The sequence below is a fragment of the Symphalangus syndactylus genome, chromosome 14 (genome assembly GCF_028878055.3).
Source record: "Symphalangus syndactylus isolate Jambi chromosome 14, NHGRI_mSymSyn1-v2.1_pri, whole genome shotgun sequence".
Lineage (NCBI taxonomy): Eukaryota > Metazoa > Chordata > Mammalia > Primates > Hylobatidae > Symphalangus > Symphalangus syndactylus.
The window spans coordinates 67909425-67936911 of record NC_072436.2 but is presented as its reverse complement, the minus strand read 5'-3'; the positions used below and the strand labels follow the sequence as shown (position 1 = coordinate 67936911).

Here is a 27487-nt window from a genome sequence, read left to right as displayed (position 1 = left end):
ACTACCTATAGTAAGAGTTCACAGAAGGGAGAGAAAGTAAAAATGCTTTGAATCTCATCCACTTCTAATGCTACTCTATTAGATATAATATGTGATTCAAATCAACCACCATTATTCAAGATGGTAGTTAAAGAAACTGCAAACTAACTCAGCTGCCATATATGAACTAAGAACATTTTGAAAAACTAATGTAGTCAGTAGTTCAATTAATTGATTTGATGTGAGAGAAAAAAAGGAGGTGGAAACTACATATGAAAACATAATGGCTCAGGGTAAAGCTTAGGAAATGCTATAGAGATAAAAAGACCTAGTTCCTAGGAAAATAATAAACCCAACTTAAAACTAAAAGGTAACTTATCCAAGCTTATGCAGATTTTTTTTCTTTGTTTTGTTGTTGTTTTTCTTTTTTTTTTTTTTTAAGACAGAGTTTCACCCTGTTGCCCAGGCTGGAGGGCAATGGCACTATCTCAGCTCACTGCAACTTCCACCTCCCAGGTTCAAGCAATTCTCCTGCCTCATCCTCCCAAGTAGCTGGGATTACAGACACTTACCACCACACCCGGCTAATTTTTGCATTCTTACTAAAGACAGGGTTTCACCATGTTGGCCAGGCTGGTCTCAAACTCCTGACCTCAAGTGATCAGCCTGCCTCAGCCTCCCAAATTGCTGAGATTACAGGCGTGAGGTACTGCACCCAGTCAGATTTTTTTTTTTTTTTTGAGACAGGGTCTCTATCACCCATGCAGGAGTGCAGTGGCGAGATCATAGCTTGCCACAGGCTTGAACTCCCATGCTCAGGCAATCCTCTCACCTCCACCCCCGGAGTGCCTGGGACTACAGGAATGTGCTACTGCTACTGCTGATTTTTTATGTTTTTATTTTTTGTATAGATGGAGTCTCACTATATTTCTGAGGCTAGTCTTGGACTCCTGGACTCAAGCAATTCTCCTACCTCAGGCTTCCAAAGAACTAGGATTACAGGCAAAAGCCACCAGACCCAGTCAAGAAAAAGGTTTAGAGCTGATGATAATACTAATCTAGATGAGCATATGTAAACAGAAGTCACATACCTGAAGTGTGTCAGCAAAAAGCACAATGAGGTTCTTCAAATCTAACACAAGGTTTGGATCAGAACAGTAAGACTAAAGTAAATAAAAGACAAAGGAGGAAAAATATGTTATTAGTAAAAATGCAATTAAATTTTTATTTATTTAATCTTTAATGCTTTATCTGACAAATTCTTTACCTGGTAAATTCTTTCCCTAGAAATAATTCAACACTTCCCTGGTACAAGGTAACACCAGGTTCAGCCAGGGAACAGCTGAATACAGCAAGTTCGATAACCGTGATCTATACTTTTAACACTTGGGAATTTAAAAATGCACTTCTGAATAACTCTTTGGTTAAAGAAGAAAACAAAATTGACACTTTTAAAAATGAACAACTATAAAATACTTCATATCAAAAACTATGGTATGTGGCTAAAACCATTTTCAAAATAAATTTATATTTCTTTATGTAAACATCACAAAACACAAAAGATTGAAAATAAACAAACTAAGCACTGAACTGATGAAACTATGGGGGAAAGCCAATGAACCATAAGTAAATGAGAGAATAAAATTAATTAAATTAAAAACAGAAATTAATGAAATTAAAAAAGATATGGAAGATTTGATTAAATAAACCAAAGACCAAGTTAAAAATAAAATCAATTAAATAAACAAATCTTAGACAAAACTGATTAAACAATAAAGAGAAAATAAAAAACATGAGAAATACAAAAGAGAAAATAAGTACAGAGGAAAATAAAAATTACAAATAATGTCCATGTATAACCTCACATCAACAAATCAGAAAAGTTAACTGACATGGAAAATAATTTCTGTGGGCAGAATACAAAGATGTGTATGTCATTATTGTAAAAGTTCACTGATTTTGGGATTCAAATTCTTTAATTATAATTTTTGTTACTTGCTCTCTCATTGGTCTCTCAAGTCCTGAAAGAGGTGTTTTGAATTCTCCCACAATTATGCAGCTTGTCCGTTTCTCTTCATATTACTAACAGTTTTTGTTTTATACATATTGATGCTTCCTTATAAAAGGGCTATTACCTTTTCATTAGATTAAAACTAGTATCAATACAAAATATCCATCTCCTATCCCATTTTAAGATCTTCAACTTCATTTCTATTTTCCTTGTAGAATACCACCACTTCTGCTTCCCCTTCTTTATTTTCAATCTTTTCAGCTAATCTTAATTTATGAATATCTCCTATAAACATAGTATAAAACTTTTTAATGTTTTGTCATTTCCTGGTGATATGGTTTGGATATTTGTCCCCTCCAAATCTTACATTAAAATGTGATCCCTAGTGTCGAAGGTGGCACCTAGTGGGAGATGTTTGGATCTCTCATGAGTAGCCCAGTGCCCTCCCCTCTAAGCCAATTTTTACTTTGGATTCATACCATCCTTTGGCTTGCTTCCATCATTTTTCCCCTGTTATAATATCCTGGATATCTTAAGGAATCTCTCACTTGTTCTTGGCTTTTGTACTAGTTTGAAATATTATATAACAATTGTACTGTGGTACAATTAATAACTGATGAGCCAATATCAACACAATATTATTAAACAAAACCCATAGTTTACATTAGGGTTTACTCTGTGTTATATATTCTATGGGATTTAACATACATAAATTGATATGTTCCACCATTATATTATCATTGAGAACTGTTTTGCTGTCCCCCAAATACTCTGTGCTCTGCCTGTTCATCCCATCCCTCCCTCTCCCAACTCCCAGGCAACAGGGATAGTTTTCTTGTCTCCATAGTTTTGCCATTTCCAGAATGTCATATAGTTGGGATCATATAGTATGTAGCCTTTTCAGATTGGCTTCTTCCATTTAGCAATATGCATTTAAGGTTCCTCTGTGTCTTTTCATGGATTGATAGCTCATTTCTTTATATCACTGAATAATATTCCATTATACGAATGTACCACAGTTTGTTTCTCCATTCACCCACTGACAAACATAGTTGCTTCCATGTTCTGGCAATTATAAACAAGCTGTTATACACATCTGTGTGAAGGTTTTAGTGTGGAAGTAAGTTTTCAACTCATTTGGAAAAATTCCTAGGCATACACCTGCTAGATTATATAGTAAGACTATGTTTCATTTTATAAAAAACTGTCAAACTGTCCTCAAAGCTGGCTGTACCATTTTCCATTCCCACTAGCAACGAATGAGAATTCCTGATACTGCACATTCTCTCCAGCATTTGGTGTGGTTCGTGTTCCAGATTTCCTTGATGATATAGGATGATGAGCATCTTTCTTTTTTTGAGACAGGGTCTCACTCTGCCTCCCAGGCTGGACTGCAGTGGTATGATCATGGCTCACTACTGCCTCAGGTTCCCGAGATCAAGAGATCCTCCCACTTCACGCTCTAGAGTAGCTGGGACCACAGGCACATGCAACCATGTCTGGTTAATTTTTTAATTTTTTTTGTGTCTCACTAAGTTGCCCAGGCTGGTTTCAAACTCCTGGAATCAAGTGATCTTCCTGCTTTGGCCTCCCAACGTGCTGGCATTACAGGCATGAGCCACCATGCCTGGCCTTGTTTTCTTGTTTAAGAAGTCATTATATATTTTGAACACCAGTCCTTTATCAGATATGTGATATACAAAGATTTCTCTCAGTCTGTAGATAGTCTTTTCATTCTCCTATTGTCCTTAATTTGTATCCACCTAAATACTGAGACTTAATCAATATTTTCTCTCTCAACATTATATAAGTAGAAATAAGCCATATGTATAATTTTCTTTCTCGCTTCTTTCATTTAACATTATATTTGTGAAATTCATGAATGCTATTGTATCTAGCTATACTTTGGTTATTTTCATGCTCTCTAGTATCCAATGTTTGAGTTTAACCCAGATTATCTATTTTACTACTGATAGACATTTAAGTCATTTCTCATTTTAAAATCCAACAATGATGGAAAGATATTCTTGCATGTTTATTATGGTGTATTATGGCAAATTACTGGAGAATATATTTAGAGAAAAGTTGACCCATGGGGATCTTTAAATTTATAAGATATTAACTTTTTCAAAGTGTCATCAATTTAAACTTATTCCCTTCGTAGTGTATCAGAGTTTCTATTGCTCCATATCTTTATCAACATTAGTACTGTTAATTCGTGAAAAATGTTACCTGATTTGGTTCTAATTTGCATTTTACCAATATACTAAGAAGGCTGAACACCTTTCACATGTTTTCCCAGCCAGGAGGATTCCTTCTTTCATAAACTGTTTGTCCTTTGCTCATTTTTTCTCTTTTGAGATGTCTATCTTTATTGTAATGATTTGGTAGGAATTCTTCATATATTCCAAATTAGTTCGTGCTGTTATATACAAATACCATTTTTCACTATGTGGCATATTTTCCTACTATCTTTTGTGAGGTTTTTTTCTTATAATTTTAATGTAGTTCAATGTTTTGTGTCTGAATCTTTTCCTTTATGGATAGTGCTTTTAGTTTTCAGTTAAGAACTCCTTCCATATCCTGAATCATAAAGATATTTCTCATATTATCTTCTAAAAGATTTATGGTTTTAGCTTTCACATTTTCATATTTTATCCACCTGAAATTCAATCTTTGGTGTATATTTTCCTCCATCATGACAGTCAGCTGTCCCATTGCTATTCATTCAAGTCTGTCTTCTATCCACCGACCTCCTATGCCACCTAATATATATCCCAAGGATCCATATATGTGTGAGACTGTTTGAAGGTCCATTATCTATCCAATGACAATATCAGAGGATCTTAATATGATTTTTCAATGTCTTGATATCCAAATACATTACTCTCAGTCTTAAGGAATCTCTCACTTGCTCTTGGCTTTTGTACTAGTTTGAAATATTATAATTAGGTTGTAAGGTACCCATCTTCCCTATAATAAAACTATTGAAATTTTGATTGACACTAAATTAAATCTACAGGTCAATTTTGAAAGTGCTGATATCATTGTAATAATAACTCTTTTAATCAATGAACATGGTTCATTTTTACTTAGGTCTTCTTTAACCCATTTTAATTTCTCAATGACATTTTAGAATTTCTCCACAGGGGTCCTGACTACCTTGAATACGTTTTGGAGGACTGCTTTTATTAGTTTAAGGAATTCTCTCCAGTTTCTAATTTACTAAGAAATTTTACCATAAGTTTATTGTGTGTTTTATTAATTGCTTTTCTGTATCTACTGAAATGACTATATATTTTTTGTTTTTTAATCTGCAATTAAGTGCATTATATTAATAGACTTTGTAATACTGAACTAAGCTAGCATTTGCTACTAGAAACTCAACCAAATATATTAATGTTTGTTGTAAATGGCTAGATTCTGTTTTTAATATTTTAAGATTCCTGATTTATATTTATAAATAAGTCTGATCTATATTTATGCATTTACAAGTTCTTATACTACCCTCATCTGGTTTCATTATCAAGATCATGTATGCATTATAAAAGAGTTGATACAAAAGAAGCAGGGTTGAGAAAAGAAAAAACAAAAAACACAAAAAAAATTAAGACGAATTGGCATTTCCCCGTGTCTATTCTCTGAGTATTTATGTAAGAACAAAATTGAAGATAAAACTGCCTAGATAGGAGATTTCTTTGATGGAAGAATTTTGACTGTTTTTTCTTCTACTTCTGGTTCACCTTTATCCTGAAAGGAATAGCCTTTTCCAGCTTAATGGGGTAAGGGCAGCATATTAGACTCTCCATCTTGAATAGGCCCAAGAGGCTGTGAAAATCCAAGTTTGAGTTATGAACTCTGGACTAAGAAGTTACCTCAACAAAAAGGCAGCTTGAGTGTTTAACCTATCTACTTATTTCCCTTCGATTTAGCTGAGTAATTCCTTACTATCCTTATTAAGTACTTTAATACTTAAATGAATATCTTATATGTTATATATAAAATGCAGCATTCCCGATTGTTTCCAGCTGAGGGATTGGTATTAATAACCTGGTCTTCTACATTCCTAAAATCATAAATATTACTTTGTAAATTTTTCTTCCAGCCCATAATTTGCATTTGCTAAAGATCGGCCATTCTATTTGTTTATTGTTGTCTCCCATGTGATATAATTGGTTTTCTTCAAGTATTTTATGACTCTTGGCTGTTTCTTCATATTTTGGACTGAAGGACTAGGCTGATTAGTATAGTTGAATCTTAAAAATATCTTTTCAGTATTATCGTATTATCATTAACAATCATATTAGCAGATCTTTTAATATTGAACCATTCCTGAAATGAATTCTCCTTTATACTAGGCATATTAAATCTTTTAATATGTTGCTAAATTTACTAAGTGAAGTAGATTATGTAAGATCTTATGTTTTGAAATCAGCACTGAGAATGTTGCACATACTAATACATGAAATATCGAATCTTTCAAAATGTTTCAATTTATACTAATAATTTAATCAGAAAAAGTAAAGAGTAATTTTAAACAGCCATATATAATGCTAGAAAATATAGAAACATTTGATAAATAATGTAGTCACATAGACAGAGTGTTTTTGAGATTTGATTTGATGTTTGGGCTGTTGTTATTTTGTTTGCTGGGTACTACTAATAAAATAAATAGTGTCATGAAATACAGTCAGCATTTGTGGTACCAACACTCTGTCTCTTAATGTATAAAATGGTTCAATGAGTAAATCTGTGTTAATACTGACTTGTTTCTTAATAACTTTGTCAAGATATAATTCCCATACCATACAACTCACCCATTTAAAGTACATAATTGAATAGTTTTTAATTGTTTGTATATTCACAGATATCTGCAACCCTTATCATAGTCAAACTTTGGAAATTTTCTTTACTTTAAAATGAAACCTATGTAACAAACCTGCACATCCTGCACATGTACCCCAGAACGAAAAATTAAAATTAAAATAGTAAAATGAAACTCCATATGTACCTTTTAGCTATCAACTCTTTAATCCCTAAGCAATCACTCATCTACTTTTTACCTCTACAGATCAATGCTGAACTAATGATTTTTTAAAAAGAAGGTATTTTGTCATTTATTCTTCAGTTAAAAAGAATATACAATAGATCTACAAAGAAAAACTCCCTAAAGATTAATGTTCTCCACAGATCTACACTTTGAAAAAAATCAGCACACTTGAAAAGTGTCCTGCTCTTAATAGTATCAAATAAAATTGCATGCTGAAGAAGAGAGGGTGCATTTTTCTACTGAGAGATTTAGAGATCTGTTACATTCCCAAATGCATCAGGAACACAAAAAAACATTGCTTTAGAAAAAAAAAGACAGTGCATGGAATGAATCTGATTTCTAAAGGAAAGATAACTTTTTTCAGGAAACAAAATAAAATTAGAGAATTCAGTGAAATGGATAGATATAAAATAAACAAACAAAATCAGAAACTTTTCTCCCACAGAATGATAGTAATACTAGTTAATAAATATGATGGGGGAAAAAAAAACCTTCTACAAAATATTACCTGCAAAAAAAAATAAATAAAACACCTAAAAATAGTACTTTGATGGGAAGTATTATTAAATATTTTACCAAAAGACATGAAAGGCAAATAAGTAACCAAAATATCTACCTTCTTTGGTGAAAAATACCAGAGCCTGAAATGTGTCAATCTACAGATTTACTGCACAACCAAACTATATCTCAATTTTTAGGGGTGTGGACTAGAGGTAGAAGGGTTGTAACAAAGTGATTCTCAAGTTGACTGGAAGAATAATAAGGGGATAAATAGCATATTTTAAAAAGAAGATTTAAGAGGATACACGTATCTTATAAAAAATTAAGCCGGCCGGGCACAGTGGTTCATGCCTGTAATCCCAGCCCTTTGGGAGGCCGAGGTAGGCGAATCACCTGAGGCCAGGAGTTCAAGACCAGCCTGGCCAACATGGCAAAACCCCATCTCTACTAAAAATACAGAAAAATTTGTCGGGCATGGTGGCAGGCACCTGTAATTCCAGCTACTTGAGAGGCTCAGGCAGGAGAATCACTTGAAGCCGGGAGGCGGAGGTTGCAGTGAGCTGAGATCGCACCATTGTGCTCCAGCCTGGGTGACAGAACGAGACTGTCTCAAAAAAAATAAATAAATAAATAAAAATAAATAAAATAAATAAAAATTAAGCCACACAATATCAGATACAATAATCACAACAATGTTGTATTGATTGAAGGAGCAAGAATTCAAATCATATGACCTAGAAATAAACCTTAGTGTATACATAATATAATATATAAAAGGTAGCCTTCAAAACATGTAGGGAAAGGAGATATGGACAGACTGCTGTTTCTGCCCCCAAAACTCACATATTAATGCCCTATCTCCCAGCATGGCTATATTTGGAGATGGGGCTTTTGGGAGGTAATTAACATCAAATGAAGTGATGCAGGTGAGGCCCTAATCCAGTGGGATTGTTCTCCTTATAAAAAGACAAGGAGAAGGCCGGGCGCGGTGGCTCACGCTTGTAATCCCAGCACTTTGGGAGGCCGAGGCGGGCGGATCACGAGGTCAAGAGATCGAGACCACGGTGAAACCCCGTCTCTACTAAAAATACAAAAAATTAGCCGGGCGTAGTGGCGGGCGCCTGTAGTCCCAGCTACTCGGAGAGGCTGAGGCAGGAGAATGGCGTGAACCCGCGAGGCGGAGCTTGCAGTGAGCCAAGATTGCGCCACTGCACTCCAGCCTGGGCGACAGAGCGAGACTCCGTCTCAAAAAAAAAAAAAAGAGGAGAGAGCAATCCTTCTTCAGCAGGCATACACTGAGGAAAGGTCAAGTGAGGACAGAGTGAGAAGTCAGCCTTCTGTAAGCCAGGGAGAGAACCCTCACCAGTAGCTGACCATGTGGACACCTTAATCTCTGACTTCCATTCTCTAGTACTATAAGAAAATAAATTTCTGTCATTTAAACCACCCAGTCTATGATATTTTCTTACGGTAGCCTGAGCCCACTAAGACAGCAGATTATCACAATGATGTTATTGGAAGTGATGAGTCATTTTCAAAATAAGTAAAGAGAGTCCAATCTCATACCCTATGCTAAAATAAATTTTTTATGGTTGTAGAAAAAGGAACTACAGAAATACTAAAATTAAATAAAGATAAACACATATGCTTTGTAATGAAGAACACATAAATTATAAAGTAAATGATCAATAAAATTAACTACTGAAAAACGTCAAAACTTTTTGAAGCTGCAGAAAAGGTAAGAGACATTAAATTAAGAAAAAATATTTACAACATATTATCAGATGAGGTTAACATTAACGGCTAATGTCCATCTTTCAATAATAATAGTAAAATGTTTAAAAACGTGAAAATATAAGATAAAGGCAATGTATATGAACAAGAAATTCTATGAAGATATACAAATAACATGGAAGAGATTTTCAATATCAGTATTAATTTTTATATTTATTTATTTATTTATTTATTTTGAGACAGAGTCTTGCTCTGTTACCCAGGCTGGAATGCAGTGACACTGTCTCAGCTCACTGCAGTCTCTGCCTCCTGGGTTCCAGCAATTCTCCTGCCTCAGCCTACCGACTAGCTGGGATAACAGGTGCATGCCATCATGCCTGGCTAATTTTTGTGTTTTTAGTAGAGACGGGGTTTCACCATGTTGGCCAGACTGGTCTTGAACTCCTGACCTCAGATGATCTTTCCTCCTCGGCCTCCCAAAGTGCTGGAATTACAGGAGTGAGCCACCATGCCTGAGCTAATATCAGTATTATTTTTTTAAAGCATAATAAAATAAGATACAATTTCTGAAATTATAAATTATTTTCTGTTTTTAAACATAATTTTCTGTAGAATAAAAAGAATAGGGAAATAGGCATTCTAGTAGATGCTGCTCAGAGTGTTAAATAGTTCAATAGTTTGGGAGAGCAAATGAGTAATATCTAGAACCTAAGAAATGTGCAAATACCTGTACTCACTATTTTCATTTCTTAAGAACTTGCTCTAAGTATGATCAATTGTGTAAGGATATGTTTATAACAGTATTTACTGCAATGCTTTCAATAGCTAGAAAAAAAACAAAACCAAAAACCTTCTTAAAAGCCCAAAATATCAAATGAATCAATTAAAAATAATAATATAATCCTACAATGCCATATTATATATTAAAATTAAATCATATTCATCAGACATTAAATGAAAAACACAGCATGTTCCTATTTAAAACCTATTATATATTGTATAGTTTATTTATATATTCAAAAAGGGACATTTATATATCAGAAAGCTAATAATAACCATGCAAGGGATGATGACTAAAATGTTCTTAATAATCAAAATTTCTATTCTAATATAGAAATATATTTTTATAATGTTTATATGTTAGAACATACAACTCAATGGGGAAAAAGTAAGGCACTCAAAAAATGATCCAAAGACAATGGGTGCACTACCACTACAAAAAAAATGAGATCCTTAATCATACTATAAATGAGAGTAAATAACAGGTGGTTATAAACATATAAATGTGTAAAAATCTAATTATAAAACAGTTAAGCAACTTCTTAAAAATCTCAGAACACACAAAAACATGTAAAAAACATTTCAAGTTTGCCAGATTTTATTATAACAGAAGAATAAAATGATAAAAATGTCAGATCAAGTCCTTGGTTACATATGTACAATGAGAGAAAATTAAACTTAAGAGAAGTATTATCAGATATATAAATATTTAAAAGTTCTGTATACTATAACAAACACCATAAGCAAAAATAAAAGGAGAGAAATATTTGCAACACATTCAATAATGACATATCCTCTTTGGATCAAACCCACATACATATTAACCAATCTCCTAGTACTTGCTGCTTAGATGGCACAAAGGCATCACAAAGTAATCATTTCGAATGTAAACTCATTATCTCCCCACTCCAAACTATCAAAACTATTAACACTATCATCCAAGAAGGGAAACCATTCACCTAGGCATTTCCTTGATAGTTCTTTTCCTTTTACCTCTTATATCTAATCCATCAGAAAGTACAATTAATCTTACTTCCTAAAAATCTCTTGAATTCAACCATATCTCTCAATATTTACTAACACTCCTTGACCCAAACTATCATTATCACTTGCCTGGAATACTAGACTAGCCTAGCAATTGCTTTTGAATTCATTCTTACCCCTCATCCACTGTCCACACTTAAGCCAGAACAATCTTTAAAAATGAAAATCTGATCATCTTACTCCAAGTTATCCCACCTTCACCTTGAACACATCTACACGTAACACACTCTATTCAGCCCACTGTTTAAAAGGTCAAGTAGATTCTAAATAACATGGCATCTACCTACTTCTCTTTTCTTACTTCACCCTGTGTTCTATCCACTCTGGACTTCTTTCAGGTCTCTGAGAGGGCTATGTTCCCTTAAAACAGATTTTTACACATAGTATTTACTCTATCTGGAACGCCTGCTGATTAATTAGAAAACAGAGTTCATGGGTCATGGATGATTTTTAAGTTTCTAGCTAGCACAACTAGATGGATACTACAGTCACTTAAAGAAATTGTTTTAATGCTAAATTATCTTCCGTCTTTGACTCCTCACTATTATCCCTCAAACAGTTTGAGATAAGAGCCCTTGCACTACTGTTCTTTAGGACTAAAATGATCATTTAATTGGTCTTCTTTGCATAATGGTGACTCATTGATATTCTAATCTCAGAATGCCACTTCAAAAGCAAACACAGTTTCCTAATCTGTCATTCTATTTTCATTGTCTGCATCGCATGATCACTGTCTGACATTCTTGTTACATGTTTATTGGATATCTCTTCCAATCAAAATATAACTCTCTGAGAGCAAAGACCATCTATCTTGTTCATTGTCATATTCCCACTGCCAAAGCATAATCAATCTTTAAGAAACACGGAAGGAAGGAAGGAAGGAAGGAAGGAAGGAAGGAAGGAAGGAAGGAAGGAAGGAAGGGAATTAAGAGCCAGCATTCTATAACTGAAATAAAGTGGATTATCACCAAAAATATATGCCGCATTAAAATATATCAATAGATCACGGGAACAGAACATTGGGCAGCTTAATATGTTATGAACATTTTTTTTTCAGAAGGTAACAGTAGAACTGTGAACCCCAAATCAGTGTTTATAATATTAATAGGCACTATAGAAGGCAAAATGGTATAGTGGCTAAGAACATGGGCTCTAGAGTCAGACCATCTGGGTTTCAATCTGACTTCTACTTCTTATTGTACGGCATTAGGCTGGTTACCTAACCTCTCTGAGGTTCAATTTCCCAGACTATAAGGTAAATATAGTAATAATAATAATACCTACCTTTCTAGGGTTGTAGTGAGGATGAAATAAGAGAGTATGCATGAAGTAAACAGAACAACGTCTGACACATAGAGAGAATAATCAATAGACATTAGCTGCTATTTTCTTATTGCAAAGGGCTTCTATAAAAGTGAGCTCAGTGGTAGAAAATGTGATAATTTGAAGCAGCTACTTCTATGTCTCTGAAGGACATCTATAGCTCCAAGTGAATGATTCCAAAGACATACATATGTTGATTTTAAAGCAGTAAAACACTGAATATATAGATAATCAGCTCTAAATAACAACTTCCCTTGGGCTTCTTACATACCGAGTGGGTACGGAGTGCTGCGATGGTTTTTGAAAGTGCCATTTCCCACAGTTCATCAATGTAGGCTCTATTTACTAAGCCCTGGGTTGTATGTAAAATGTGATCTTCAACCACAAAAAAGCTAAGATTGAGGAAAAAAGAAAGCACAGCTGTCAGAAATTACAGTTTTATTACTCTCTCTGGGGTCTGACAAGCATTAAGAGATACCATCAAATGCAAAGTTAGTGGTCATTTTTTTCTTGAAGAAAGTTATTCAGTAGAATAAATGAAATCAGACTACTTGGACTAAAAATTATGTCTGTGATCATGATATCTTCATAACCACTCCTACAGAGATCAGAGTTACATTTCTATTAAATTTCTATTAAATGTTAACAATGCTATCCAGTAGTTTAAAAGGGAGGAAAATGTGTAGAGGTAATGGAGGCAAATTTTGTTATATTAAGAAAATACCCAGCCATCAATACATTTCAAAAAAATGAATTTTAAAGACATCATAAAAGCTAATATATACATCATATATATATTATGTATTCTTTATATATTTTAAGAATCCAATGCACAAAATATCAAAATAATTCCCATAATGTGGACTCTATCATCAAAGTCTTGAAAAGGCATCGTATAAAGGTTTCAAAAATGCGAAGTTATGTTTGAACAATCTTGTGGCTTTTTGTTATTATGCATTTAAAATGTAGTTTTCATTGTCTTGCCTAAATATTCATATTAATGAAAAAAAGTCTTTATTAGGGAATTTTTATGATATATTTTAATAACTACTAATTACATTGAAACAATTTAAATCTGAAAAAAATAAACCTGATGAAGAATCCAAGTTATTTCCTTTTCTTTTAACTGCAAAGTCATTATTTTGCAATTAGAACAAGCTGCCAGTACTGGGATGTTTATTTGGGAAATGCAATTCCGTACCACTATATATACCCTAGATGAGGGTGGCAAACTATACAGCCTATGGGATAAACCTAGCCCACTGCCTGTTTTTATAAAGATTGTTTTATTGGAACATAGCCATGCTCATCATTTACGTATCATCTATAGCTACTTTTGCACTATAACAACAGAGCTAAGCAGTTGTGAAAGAGACCATATGGCCTACTAAGCCTAAAATATTTCACTATCTGGCCCTTTTGGAAAAAGTTTGCCAACTTTCGCTGATTCTTTGGTTCCATCTACCAAAAACAAAGAAACAAAACATCAAGTGTAATAAGATTACAATTCAATGTTTTTCTCACTTTATCCACAAAAATGCCCTCCAGCAATATAAAGTTGAAACCAGCAGGATGTTCCTTTTAAATCATTAGAAAATCAAAAACAAATCTTGTCTTAAGGCTTAAAAAAAAGAAAACGAAAAGAATTTCCTAAGGAAAACCTGATTTATTTTTCCAACATTCACAAATCTATGTATGGAAAGAGTATAAATTCCAATAAATATATATATATATACCTACCCTACAATTTGATTAAAATACTTCCTGTAGCCATCTAAAGTTTCATGCTGCAACAAAGCAAAGAAGAAAAAGTTATCATTTCTGTTTTGTTACATTAAGACTAAGTTAAAATCGGTCACTTAATCTCTTAAGGCTCAGGTCCCTAGATGATATCTGATAAGGTAAAAATAATAATATTATCTACCAATGAAGAGGAAATACAACAGCACATATCCAGTACTTAGAACAGTGCCAGACACACAGCAATCAATAAATAATGTTTTCTTACTGCAAGTCACATCCACCAAAAGTGGTCTCAGAATGACAGTACACACATACACACATACACACACACACACACACACACACACACACACAGACACACACACGCATCAAAAGACATCAAGGAGGAAAAGCAAAAATGTGAGAAAAGTGAAGATGGTAATCCTACCATGTTAGATGGAGGTTGAAGTACCAAACGAGCCTGTTTTCGCCTCTGTTTTCGGTAGTAATTCTCAAATGTTTCCCGGGCACCCTGTAAAACAAAGAAAAGAAAATGGGTTGACACAATTGGACCAATTACTCTTATATTTCAAGGGAAAAGAGAAAGTCCCAGGTCTGGGATTTGAGGTAGTATCACATTTCTCAAAATCTGCTATTTTAACATTGATGTTAACAATAGAAAATACAAATAACTATTACCATTTATTGAACCTTAGTTACAAACCTGTAAGGATGTGTACAAAATATCCTTACAAGGAAACTACCAGAACTTAACCACCAGCACACCAAAGCTGGTTTCTGAATCAATTGTCTCAAATTCACAAGAATGCAGGGAAACCAACCTTTCCATAAGTTACGATAACAGGTAAGAAAATGTTCCTTAAAAAACTCACAGAGCATTCCAGAAGAAAAACATCCAGAATAAAAACCAGCTTTCAAATGAATCATGAACAAAGGGGCAATGGGAAGCAGGAAAAAAGCAGGAATTGAGAACAGTAAATTAGTATTCCCCCTTAGGTTATAATCCAGCACAGGATTAAACCCAAAAAACAAAAAACAAAAGCATGAAGATTCTTGGTGCACAGTTCCCACTTTTCGTTTAGGGTTTCTGGGCTTAAAATGAGAAGTGCTCTACGTAATAATATCTGACTCATGAGCTGTGTACTGGGTTGAATAGTGGTTTCCCCAAATTCATGTCCTTCCTGGAACTTCAGAATGCAACCATATTTGGAAATAGGGCCATTGTGATATAATTAGTTAAATTAAGATGTGATCCTATCAGTGGAGGGTGGGACCTTAATAGAGTATGTCTGGTGTCCTGAAAAGCTGAAAAGAATAGACAGAGACACATGGGGAGAACACCACGTGATGACAGAGGCAGAGAATAGAGTGATGCAGCTGCAAGCCAGGGAACATCAGAGATTGTTGATCACCAGCAGGCACTAGAAAAACACAACAAAAGATTCTACCCAGTCTCAGAGAGAAAATGGCCTTTCTCATGCCTTGAGTTTGGAATTCTAGCCTCCAAAACTGGGATAGAATACATTTCTGTTGTTTTAAACCACTCAGTTTATGGGGCCTTGTTACAGCAGCTCTAGGAAATGAATACAAACTCAGTGTGTTTAGATTATCACACCCCACTTATTACTGAATTCTTCTTTTATTTTTATTTATTTATTTTTTTTTTGAGACATAGTCTCACTCTGTCACCAGGCTGGAGTGCAATGGCACAGTCTCGGCTCACTGCAACCTCAACATTCTGGGTTCAAGAGATTCTCCTGCCTCAGCCTCCTGAGTAGCTGGGACTACAGGTGTGCGCCACCATGCCCAGCTAATTTTTGTATTTTTAGTAGAAACAAGATTTCACCATGTTAGCCAGGATGGTCTCGATCTGTTGACTTTGTGATCTGCCCAGCCTCCCAAAGTGCTGGGATTACAGGCCTGAGCCACCACGCCCGGCCCTGAATTCTACTCTTAATCCAAAGCTTTTCTAAATAAATAAGAGTAAAAATGGAAAGAGAGAATACCAGTGGTAAAGAGAACTGCCTTTGGAACCAGAGACTATTATTACATTTGAAAAGTGACTCTGCCCCTTACTAGCTGTACAACTGCTATAAATAGCTGTATAACTTCCCACCACTAATTTAAGTTCCACTATTTAACTTTCACTAATAAGTGTGCCATGGTTTTCTCATTTGTAGACATGCCAACATCATATGGTTGTAATGAGGATTTAGAGGAGTTATAAAGCTCTTAGAACAGTATCTCATGCAAGCGCTTATTTTAAAAATAAATAAGATAAAATCAATGATTAAAGTAAAAGCCCTGCCCACCTAAAAAAAGTATAAATGCCATGCAATACCTAGTTTAGTTTTCCTCTGCCTTCCTGAAAAATTGAAGAACTTTATTCAAGAAGATTTATTTGTTAGATTCCCAAACTGGTCCTAAAAAATTGGGAAAGTCGACTTAAGGTACTAAGTCATGTAAAGACACTAATGTAGCTCAGGGGTTGGCAAACATTTTCTCTAAAAGGCAGGATAGTAAATATATGAGGGCTTCGTGGACAGCTACTCAATTCTGCTGGTGTAGTGCAAAAGCAGCCATAAACAAGACATAAACAAGCATGGCTGTGTTCCAATAAAACCTTGTTTATGGAAACAAATTATAATTTTGCAAAGTTTTCACCTTTCATGAAATATTCCTTTTCTTTTTATTTTAAAAATGTAAAAAACATTTTTAGTTCACAGGCCCTTCAGAAACAGGCAACAGGCTGGATTTGGTTCATGGGTTATGGTTTGTTGAACCCTGGTGTAGCTTAAAAACAACAGTTTTAAAGTTCTAAAGTGATTATAACTATAAAACCCGAGTTTTTCCTTCCTATAAAATGAAATCAAACATTAGGACAGCTATTTCAAAGCTTTTTTCATCCACATATTAATGAGGAGGCAAATGATTCCATTTAAGAAATAAGAGGAAACTGCTAGTTGGTTTGTTAAAGTTATTCTCAACTTGTCACCATTTCACAGCATAGTAGTATTATTAAATCTTAATTACATTCTGTATACACTGAAGGGCTTTTTATTTTAAGGTTAACAGCCCTAAAGGACCTTTATTATTGTAGTGTGACATTACATATTCAATATGCTTTGGAGCCAAGACACACTTACTTGAGAATTTAGATAAAGCATTCTCTCTAATTATACCATACTACACTAATTTAATTTTTTGTTATAAATGATAGAAAATATATAAGATGAAATTCTATATAAAAACCAAATCATGAACTTCTACTTAATTCTAAACTGGGTATAGTTTTGCCTTTCAAGTATTCCTTCAATAGAATAAAAACAAAAGACAAGACCAATTTATCTAATAGGTCTGGCTTCCCATTTACAAAAATGAGCTGGAGTTTCCTTAGTGGCTGCTAAATTCACCTTCTGTTATTCTATGCCCTCTGCCAATTTTGTCAACTCAATACTTAAAGGTGGAATTTGAGACATAGATGTTTGACCAGTCCAGTTGAGTAATTGGTGAAGTGCCTGTCTATTCACAGAGAGGTCACTAGATGAGCTACAGAGGTTTCACTTAAGCTCCAAGCTCTTTCAATCATTAACATTTTTTAAAAAGCTGCTGAAGACATAAGCAAATAGATATAAAACAATAAGCAGGCAAGTAAAACTTGGATTTTTTCCTACTTTATGTCATTAGTATTACACTGCTCCAAAAGTTTTGTGTTAATACACACAATCTCACCAAAAACCAAATCACTTAATATATACTAAGTGGTTACCATGTGATTGGCACACTGAGAACAGTACCTGTACTTACTGAATTTATAGACTACTATGGAAGCCTGACAAACAAGCAATTATATTAAAAAGAACTACAGAATCCTATGGATTAAAGTAGGGTGTGTTTGTGTGTGTGTGTGTGTGTGTGTCTGTGTGTGTGTTGTGGGTGGGGGAAGTGTCAAAGAAAGCTTCTTCAAAAAATGATGTTTATACTTCTAATTGACGAATGAGTCAGAAGAATAAGCCAGAAAGAGAGAAGGGGAAAAAAGTGTTCCTGGAGGAGACAAAGAGGCTGAATGGAAAAAAAGGCATCACATAACCTAAGAATCTGAAAGAAGTTCTCCATGGCTGGAACTTGAGGTGTAAGGTATAGGGCTGACAAGAGATGAGGCAGGAAAGCTTCATAAATTATGTTAAGGTATTTGTACTCTAGCGACCATAAGAGATATTTTGGAAGTTGTACTGCAGAGAGTAGAATAAAGAAAGGGAAAAATTAAAATTGAAAAGATCAGTCAGAATCTGAGGTGTATTTAGGAGGTTTAAGCTGGAAATTAATTGGATATGGGTGATAAAGAATAGGAAGGAAAGAAGGCTGATACAAAGTTTCTAACCTGGGTAACGGGTTTGACAGTGGTTTCATTTGTGAAAGAGGGAACATAAGTAGATGGAATAAACAGTAGATCATTATTCACAGATTCTGTATTTGTGAATTTGCCTACTTGCTAAAATTTATTTGTAAACCCAAAAGCAATACTCATAGTTCTTTCATAGTCATTCAACAGACATGTGCAGAGGGGTGAAAAATTTGAGTTGCCTAATGCACATGTTTCTAGCTAAGGTTTAAACAAGGTAATGCTCTGCCTTCTTATTTTGGTTTTCATATTGTAAACGGGTGTCATTTTCATAGTCTATCCAGTGCCACATTTTTTGCATTTTTGCACTTTTGGTTGATGATTTTGCTGTTTAAAATGGCCCCCAACCGTAGTACTGACGTGCTGTCTAGTGTTCCTAAGCTCAAGAAAACTGTGATGTGCCTTACAGAGAAAACCCACAAGGTAGATAAACTCCTCTCAGGCATGAGTATAGTGCTGTTGGCTATGAGTTCAATGTTAATGAATCAACAAGATTATTAAATAACATGTCTTTAAGCAGAAACACTAATAAATCAAGGTTATGCATTCATTGGTTGATGAAAATGTGACCAGAAGCTCACAGGAAACTAAACCTGCATTTCTCCTAAAAGCAATGGCTCAGTATTCGCTCACTCAGTGTTTCCAGTGACTTTATAGAACATAACTACCATGAATAATGAGAATTGACTATATTTGGGAAGATTAATAATGATGACTTCTGTACTGGGCATATTTAATTGATGACTTCCAAGGGCCAAGTGTTTGGGAACTGGCATATTTGGGTCTATAGCTTAAGAGAATCATAATAGATTCTGGATATTAGCCCTTTGTCAGATGAGTTGTTTGCGAAAATTTTCTCCCATTCTGTAGGTCGCCTATTCACTCTGATGGTAGTTTCTTTTGCTGTGCAGAAGCTCTTTAGTTTAATTAGATCCCATTTGTCAATTTTGGCTTTTGTTGCCATTGCTTTTGGTGTTTTAGACATGAAGTCCTTGCCCACGCCTATGTCCTGAATGGTATTGCCTAGGTTTTCTTCTAGGATTTTTATGGTTTTAGGTCTAACATGTAAGTCTTTAATCCATCTTGAATTAATTTTTGTATAAGGTGTAAGGAAGGGATCCAGTTTCAGCTTTCTAAATATGGCTAGCCAGTTTTCCCAGCACCATTTATTAAATAGGGAATCCTTTCCCCATTGCTTGTTTTTAAGAAAATGTGGCACATATACACCATGGAATACTATGCAGCCATAAAAATGATGAGTTCATGTCCTTTGTAGGGACATGGATGAAACTGGAAACCATCATTCTCAGCAAACTATCGCAAAGACAAAAAACCAAACACTGCATGTTCTCACTCATAGGTGGGAATTGAACAATGAGAACACATGGACACAGGAAGGGGAACATCACACTCCGGGGACTGTTGTGGGGTGGGGGGAGGGGGGAGGGATAGCATTAGGAGATATACCTAATGCTAAATGACGAGTTAATGGGTGCAGCACACCAACATGGCACATGTATACATATGTAACAAACCTGCACATTGTGCACATGTACCCTAAAACTTAAAGTATAATAATAATAAAAAAAAAGAGAATCATAATCATTAGCAGAGAGATAGTAATCAAGGCCCTTAGAGAAAGGGCTCTAAGAAATGCTTGTAGAATTAAAGTACAAAAGAACCTAGCACAAAACTCCAAAGGACATGAGCCATGAGGAAATGTGTGGCTCTTTCTGATAACTCAAATATAACTTTGAACGTCAACTACTTAGAAAAGACTTTTCTACTACTCAGCTTAAAATGGAAAATTTTCCCTAACACATAACCCTTTTAATTCTTCAGTTAGCACGTATCTCCATCTGATATTGTTTACTGTCTGTCTCCTCTTGTTAGGATGCAAGCTCCATGAGAAAAAGTCTCAGTTTATCTTGTTTATTGTTATATTCCCAGCTCCTACAACAATGCCAGACACATAACTAGTATGCAATTTTCAATAAATGATTAAAAGTGTGAATAAATTATTAATCTATAATTTCTTATAAGCCTCTACTTTCATATTTGCCCTTCATCTCCTACTGCAATAATCATTTACTTGTAAGTATTCCTATTCATCTCCTCATGTAATTTTTCGATCTCCATTGATTCTTTTAAAGTTTTTTGTTCCTGTTTCATAGAGGCAATTCTTTTTAAGAATTTTCTTTTGATTCCTATAGAAAATCACTTTTAGAATCACGTTTCTTCTGGATTTTTAGGATGATGTTCTTTGACCCTTTCTATTCAGTACATATTCTCAGACATCATTTTGTTTTGTTTTCCCATTTACTCTCTTTTGAATGAGAGGAGCTTTCAGGCTTGGTTTGTGGTTTGCATTTGGCCCATTCACCATTTATCTGGCTATAGATCTAACATCATTATGGAAGTGGCAACTCATCGGTTGATGTGCCCAGGTCCAAAGACATGCCAAAGACAATCTATAAACTGATTTCAGCATCCCGCAAGCAATTGGCCTATAGAATATGAGCAAATATTCTCCTACCACACAGTTGCCGATGTTTAATAATCTGAACTTCTTAAACTGAATAAAAACCAGAGTAATACAGGATCTTCCTATATGTGCTCTTGTATGGCACTATTATTTTGAATATTCTCCAGCACAGGATGAACTGTACAGCCACCAGCAGTACCCCAATTCCCCAATTCCCCTTATCCCACACTCTGAGAGCCTTAAAATGGAAAATCTATGTACCACAAGGGTTGCCAACTGCTATGATCTGAATGTGTCCCCCAAAATTAACATGTTGAAACTTAACCACCAACATAGTAATAAGACATGCAGCCTTTAAGAGGTGATTAAGTGATGAGGGTAGGGCCTTCATGAATGGAATTGGGCCCCTATAAAAGAGTTTGAGGGAGTGGGTTTGTGTCCTCCCATCTCTTCTGCCATGTGGGCAGAAGAGTTCCTCCCCTCCATTCCTCCCTCTGGAGGATACGGCAATAGGTTGTCATCTGGAAGCAAAGAGCAGCCTTCACTAGACAAAAGAACCTCTTATTGCCTTGATCTTGGACTTTTCAGCCTCCAGAATCCTAAGAAATAAGTCTCTGTTGTTTTTAAATTACCCAATCTGTGGTATTTTGTTATAGCAGCACAAATGGACTAAGACACTGGCTAATGTATCCATAAATTCAGGATCCTATTTTCAAGCTAGAAGGCATACAGTGGGAACGGTATGAAATATCTTCTGACTTACAATTTGCTCTGTTTATAACAGCAAAACACATCACCTAACAGCTAGATTTCTGAATCCAGTCAATTGGCCCAACAGAGAAAATTTTACTTAAATTCAGACAAAATGTTAATTATCAGCCTTACTTATTAATGGTGTAATTTTCAGATTTTTATGCATCTAAAGTATTTTGGTAAGAGTTAAGAAAGACAGACATAGAAGGCAAGCAAGGCTTTGTTTAACTTTTTTTTTTTTTTGAGATGGAGTCTCGCTCTGTCACCCAGGCTGGAGTGCAGTGGTGGGATCTCGGCTCACTGCAACCTCCACCTCCCGGGTTCAAATGATTCTCCTGTCTCAGCCTCCTGAGTAGCTGGGACTACAGGTGCATACCACCACACCCAGCTAATTTTTTGTATTTTCAGTAGAGACGGGGTTTCACCATCTTAGCCAGGATAGTCTCAATCTCGTGACCTTGTGATCCACCTGCCTTGGCCTCCCAAAGTGCTGGGATTACAGGCATGAGCCACTGCACCCGGCCAGTTTAACGTTTTTTATATTGAATACATATATACCATCTGGAATTTAACCTAAATACTAAAGACTGTATTATTATAAAGAAATCTCCACAACAATTTTTTTTATCATTTAGTTAAAAAGAAACGATATAAGAAGGGCTAAATAACCACAGCACATATCCCATATTTCTTTAGTGGCCAAACAAGAGAAAAAATATTCTCCAAGCCCCGTTAAGCTCTTCTTCAATTCACTGGGCACTTGATTTACTAAATTCATATTTAATTTAAATATTTAATATTATATCACACCCTATGTACTACCTGGGGAAGGGTGCAAATGGTCAAATGCTCCAAAAGCCATTGCTATTCCCAAAGTCTAATAATTAATCCTATCACTGGGTTTTATCAAAAAATAACACACTTCTCAGGCAACGTTGGAAATAGTTTCTTTTTTTTAACCTTTTGTTTATAGCTGTGTTTTCCACATTGTTTATCTCTTTTTAAGTTATTATTTATTACAAAAGTAAAATATGTGACTTGTAGAAAAACTAGATAACACAAATCGGGCAAAAAGAAAAAATGAAAGCCATTCATGATCTCATAATGCTTACTTTTTGATGTACTCCCTATTCAATATATTTTCTCAGATCTCGTTTTGTTTTATATTGTTTTGTTTTCCCAACACTATTTTGAGCAAGATGACATCTTTCTAGATCATACTTTCTTTCAGGCTTTGTTCGTGGTTTGCATTTAGCCCATTCACCAAGATCTAATATCCTTACAGACTTTGCCCTATTCTAAATAGATAGCTATTTCACATATAATGTACATATACACACATATAAGTAAGGTCATATTCTATATACTCTTTTCATTGAACTTTGCATACAAAAATCTTTTCTCCAGCATCATAATTTAGCATGATCCACTTTTACTCCACAACAGTGTTCCAACTCCTTTTCTTCAAACACATGCTACAAACTGTCACCATACAAATGCTAGAACTAACATGGGCTCTGAATGAATGCTTAAAAATAAAAATAAAAACACAAGTGACAACCTTGAATTCTTCTCCATGTGTCCAGACACTTGTCTGGATAAAAACACAGGAAACAAAACCAATATTGCCACTCAATATGGGTAAATGAATGAGGCTTGTTTTTGCATATAAAAGTAGTAAAATTTACTACTAATAAAACTCAAAGCTGAATTCTAGCTGCTGTAGGTTACAAATGTACACCAGTAATCAAATACGTCAGAATCACATGATCCCATTCTTGGGAGAGAAAGAGACGGCCAGATGAAACACCTTTCCAAGGATTTCCTTTTCTTCATGAAATGTGACAATGTTCATCATATACACAGACATCCAGAACATTTCAAACCATTATTGAGCTCCATGCCTCTAAACATTAGTGGCATCTTACATCCTTATTTTTGCAGGGAAAAAAAATTTATACTGAGAAATACTACTTCATATGGGCAATATATCTACACAGCAGGCAGAAAGGGACAGACTTTATATTCTCTTCATTAAGATTTACGGCCGGGCACGGTGGCTCACGCCTGTAATCCCAGCACTTTGGGAGGCCGAGGCGGGTGGATCACGAGGTCAGGAGATCGTAGCCATTCTGGCTAACACGGTGAAACCCCGTCTCTACTAAAAATACAAAAAGAAATTAGCCGGGCGTGGTGGTGGGTGCCTGTAGTCCCAGCTACTCGGGAGGCTGAGGCAGGAGAATGGCGTGAACCCGGGAGGCGGAGCTTGCAGTGAGCCGAGATTGCGCCACTGCACTCCAGCCTGGGCGACACAGCGAGACTCCATCTCAAAAAAAAAAAAAAAAAAGATTTACTATGCCATTATTTGGCTAAACAGCTCCTTATCTACTGAGTCTTTCCTGGTAGATATTGGTATGGGGTCTATTGGAGAGTGGGCTGGAGTTCTTCACATCTGTCACAATAACAGAAAATTAACTCTGGGATTGAGAAGCAACTAAGGACAACCACACAAAGAACAAGGGAAGGGAAGGGAAGAAGGGAAGCACACACCATTGTTCTTCCGCTTCTGCCTACAGGAAGCAATATTTCCACTAGGTCTTGGGGAAAGCCTGTAATTTCACCACCCTGACTGCAGCTGGAACTCCCTTTTAACTGTCACGGCATCCAAGTGAAGACAGGTTTATACAGAGTTTAAAAAAAAAAAAAAAAAAAAAACTGAAAGGGTCATTTTAATTTGCTTCCATGTGAAAAGGGGAGTACTTTTCATACAGCCCCATAATGATGTTCAGCGGGATATTACACTTCACCATATGGCTAATTTGCACAGCAGGCTCAAAGCAGGATTTTCTTTCATTAGAACTGCCCTAAAGATCAGACTACAAAAATATGTGAAAAGAACAAATCCAAGATGCCCCCTATTGCTTAAATCTAGGAACACAGAATTCCCAGATGTAAAAGCCAATTCACAGTGTTCCCATGACAAGGTCATTCAAGAGTCATGATGGTATGTGTCACAGCTCCATTTCTATGTATTAGGGCTTTGAAAAATGTCTAAACCACAAGTTTACCTATGTAATAAACCTGCATGTGTACCCCAGACCTTAAAAGTTAAAAAAAAACTTAACTGTATGTTTTAAAATAACTTAAAAAATGTAACTGGATTGTTTGCAACTCAATGAGTAAATGCTTGAAAGGATGGATACCCCATTCTTCATAATGTGCTTATTTCACACGGCACACCTATATCAAAACATCTCATGTACCCCATAAATATATACACCTAGTATGTACCCACAAAAATTAAAAAGAAAAATGTCTAAACTTCAAGAGCCACAACATTGTCAAAACACCTCACAAAAAAACTGTATATGGAGAAAGGATACTTGCTTTGATAGATAATTTATCATTAAAAATATCATTACTTCCAAAGGCCCCAATTCTTGTTATCACTCAATTAGCCTACAGAATTAATCTACATAAACTTGTGACCCTTATTTGAAGAGAGCAGAGGCAGGCTGATGTTCTAACAGAGCCCTGTTTATTTTTAACGTTCCCCTATAACCTATGTTTGTCTTGGCATTTCCTCCTGCTGCTATATCCCAAGCATGAGCCATAGGAGAGCATCCCCTCTGGGGACCGACAGAGTCTGTAGAATTTTAAAGAAAGAAAAGAAAGAAATCTGATGTTTGATGATTATGGAGTAGTTGAGTCTGTGCTTTTGAAGAAAGTAAACATTATGATTAACAATCTTGGCCTTTGTAATTAACTTCCCCTTTCCAAGACAGAGTGTTAATTTATTAAATATTTTAACAAAGAGTCTTTTATTATCAGATTCAGTTTGGCTGGCTCCTTTCATAGCATTACCAATTACAACCAATAAAGCTTTAATTGATGACTACTTTTTATAACCTTTGACCCAAGATGATAAACAGTTGTAACTTAGAAGCGAAAGGGTAAACCTCAAAGGGAATGGTTCTTAATCATACTTAGGAAACCAAACTGCTTAAAATTACAACTTACCTACCCGGCTAGAACAACAACAACAACAAAGGCAGACTTCCTCAATGATGAAGGTTAATTCATTAGAAAAAAAATTTGAATTTCACTTTTAAGATAAGTATCCCTTTTGTTAGGGAAACCCTAACCTGAATTATCTACATATAACTGTGCACCTTAATTGGCTAATTATTCAAAGAATATGATTTAATCAATTTGTAGACAAGAACACTTTTAATATAAAACAAATAAGATGCAAGTTATTTTACTATTTTAAAAAATCATTAAGATTGAAATTACATCTCCCCAGCACCCCCAAATCCCATCATTTTCTTCAGTGGTCCATAACATACCAGTTACAACTAAGGGTATGTGAGAACAGAAATAAACCAAATTATTTGCCCAAAAATAGGACACCAAAAATTCTTAACTGAGTGTCTGCATATGATGAGAAAGGAGAGTCATTGCTTTTATTGCCATGAACAAAATGGGGCTTTTCTATATTTTCTCCAAAGAACTATTCCAAAAGTTGGTAGTTTTCTAAAGTTATTATTCATATACCCAATTTCACACTTGCCAATTTTTAAGTCTTTTCTGACCTAACTTACACTTGTCAATCTTCTAAATTGCTGAGGTAATTCAGTTTGGAAGTTTAAAATTTTCCAGACAAAAAACTTAATGTTTCGTGTTGCCAAAAGGAATAGAGCCTCAGAACAATTTCTAAAGGGCTAATAGGAAAATGTGGCATTTAAAAATGTAAATTAAAATAATACCAACATGTTACAGATGAAGGCAGTGAGAGATTGTTAATAGTCCTCATAATGGAAAGTACTGGCTTAAACAGAAGGTACAGTATAAGATTTTAAACAACAACAAAAAAAAACTAGGCATATGGCTTCTAAGTGACTTCCCATGTATATAAGGAAGTCAATGCCAGGAAAAGCACAAAATCTGAGGCTCAAAGTACTTTATAAACTGAGAGCTATACATGTTATTTTTATGATATATAAATGTATGTAATGGATATTTTATTAAAGACACATGGCTTCTCCCAGCATCTCAAAATCACATTTGCTACACATACACACACAAAAATAGCCTTTTGTATAGTTAAGTGAGGGTTGGGGAAATCTCGTATAAATAATCTATGCCTTCACCCCTGTCATTAACAGAAACTGTACAGAAACTGACCAATTTAGAATCTAAGAATAAATAAATCTGTCATACTGAACTTCAGATGTTCAGAAAAAGAGACAGAATATGTAAAAACAGAGAAAGTGGATAAATATTAGACCTACATCTGGTAAATAATGTAAGAATACAGGTGAAGAGAAAAAAGCAAACTAAAAGCTGAATAAAATTTGCTTCATCAGTAATTTTTATTCAGATTTTTCATTATAAGAGAATTAATTATAGATTCACATGTAGTTATAGGAAATAAGAGAGACAGACCCCATGTGCACTCTATCCAGTCTCCCAAATTTAAATATCTTAGGAAACTGTATTGTGTACAATATTCACATCCAGGAAATTGATATTGATAGAATCAAGACGCACATTTCCAGACTACAAGGATCCTCAAGTTGTCTTTTTATAGCCATATCCACTGCTCTCCATCTCTACTTCCTAATTCACTGCTAAGAACCACTAACCTCTTCTCAATTTCTATATCATTTCCATATTCAT

General features: G+C 35.0%; 1 protein-coding gene across 7 annotated transcripts in view; it reads right to left on the bottom strand.

The window, feature by feature from the left end:
* EXOC6B (exocyst complex component 6B) overlaps nt 1-27487 on the bottom strand; it is a 676922-nt gene that overhangs the window by 334521 nt on the left and 314914 nt on the right. For all 7 annotated transcript variants that reach the window (XM_055243157.2, XM_055243158.2, XM_055243160.2 and 4 more), the window contains 4 exons: nt 14593-14676; nt 14163-14209; nt 12694-12814; nt 1071-1142 (listed from right to left, as the gene is read on the bottom strand). In XM_055243157.2, coding sequence (XP_055099132.1) covers nt 1071-1142; nt 12694-12814; nt 14163-14209; nt 14593-14676 — 324 coding nt within the window. The remainder of the gene's footprint in view (nt 1-1070; nt 1143-12693; nt 12815-14162; nt 14210-14592; nt 14677-27487) is intronic.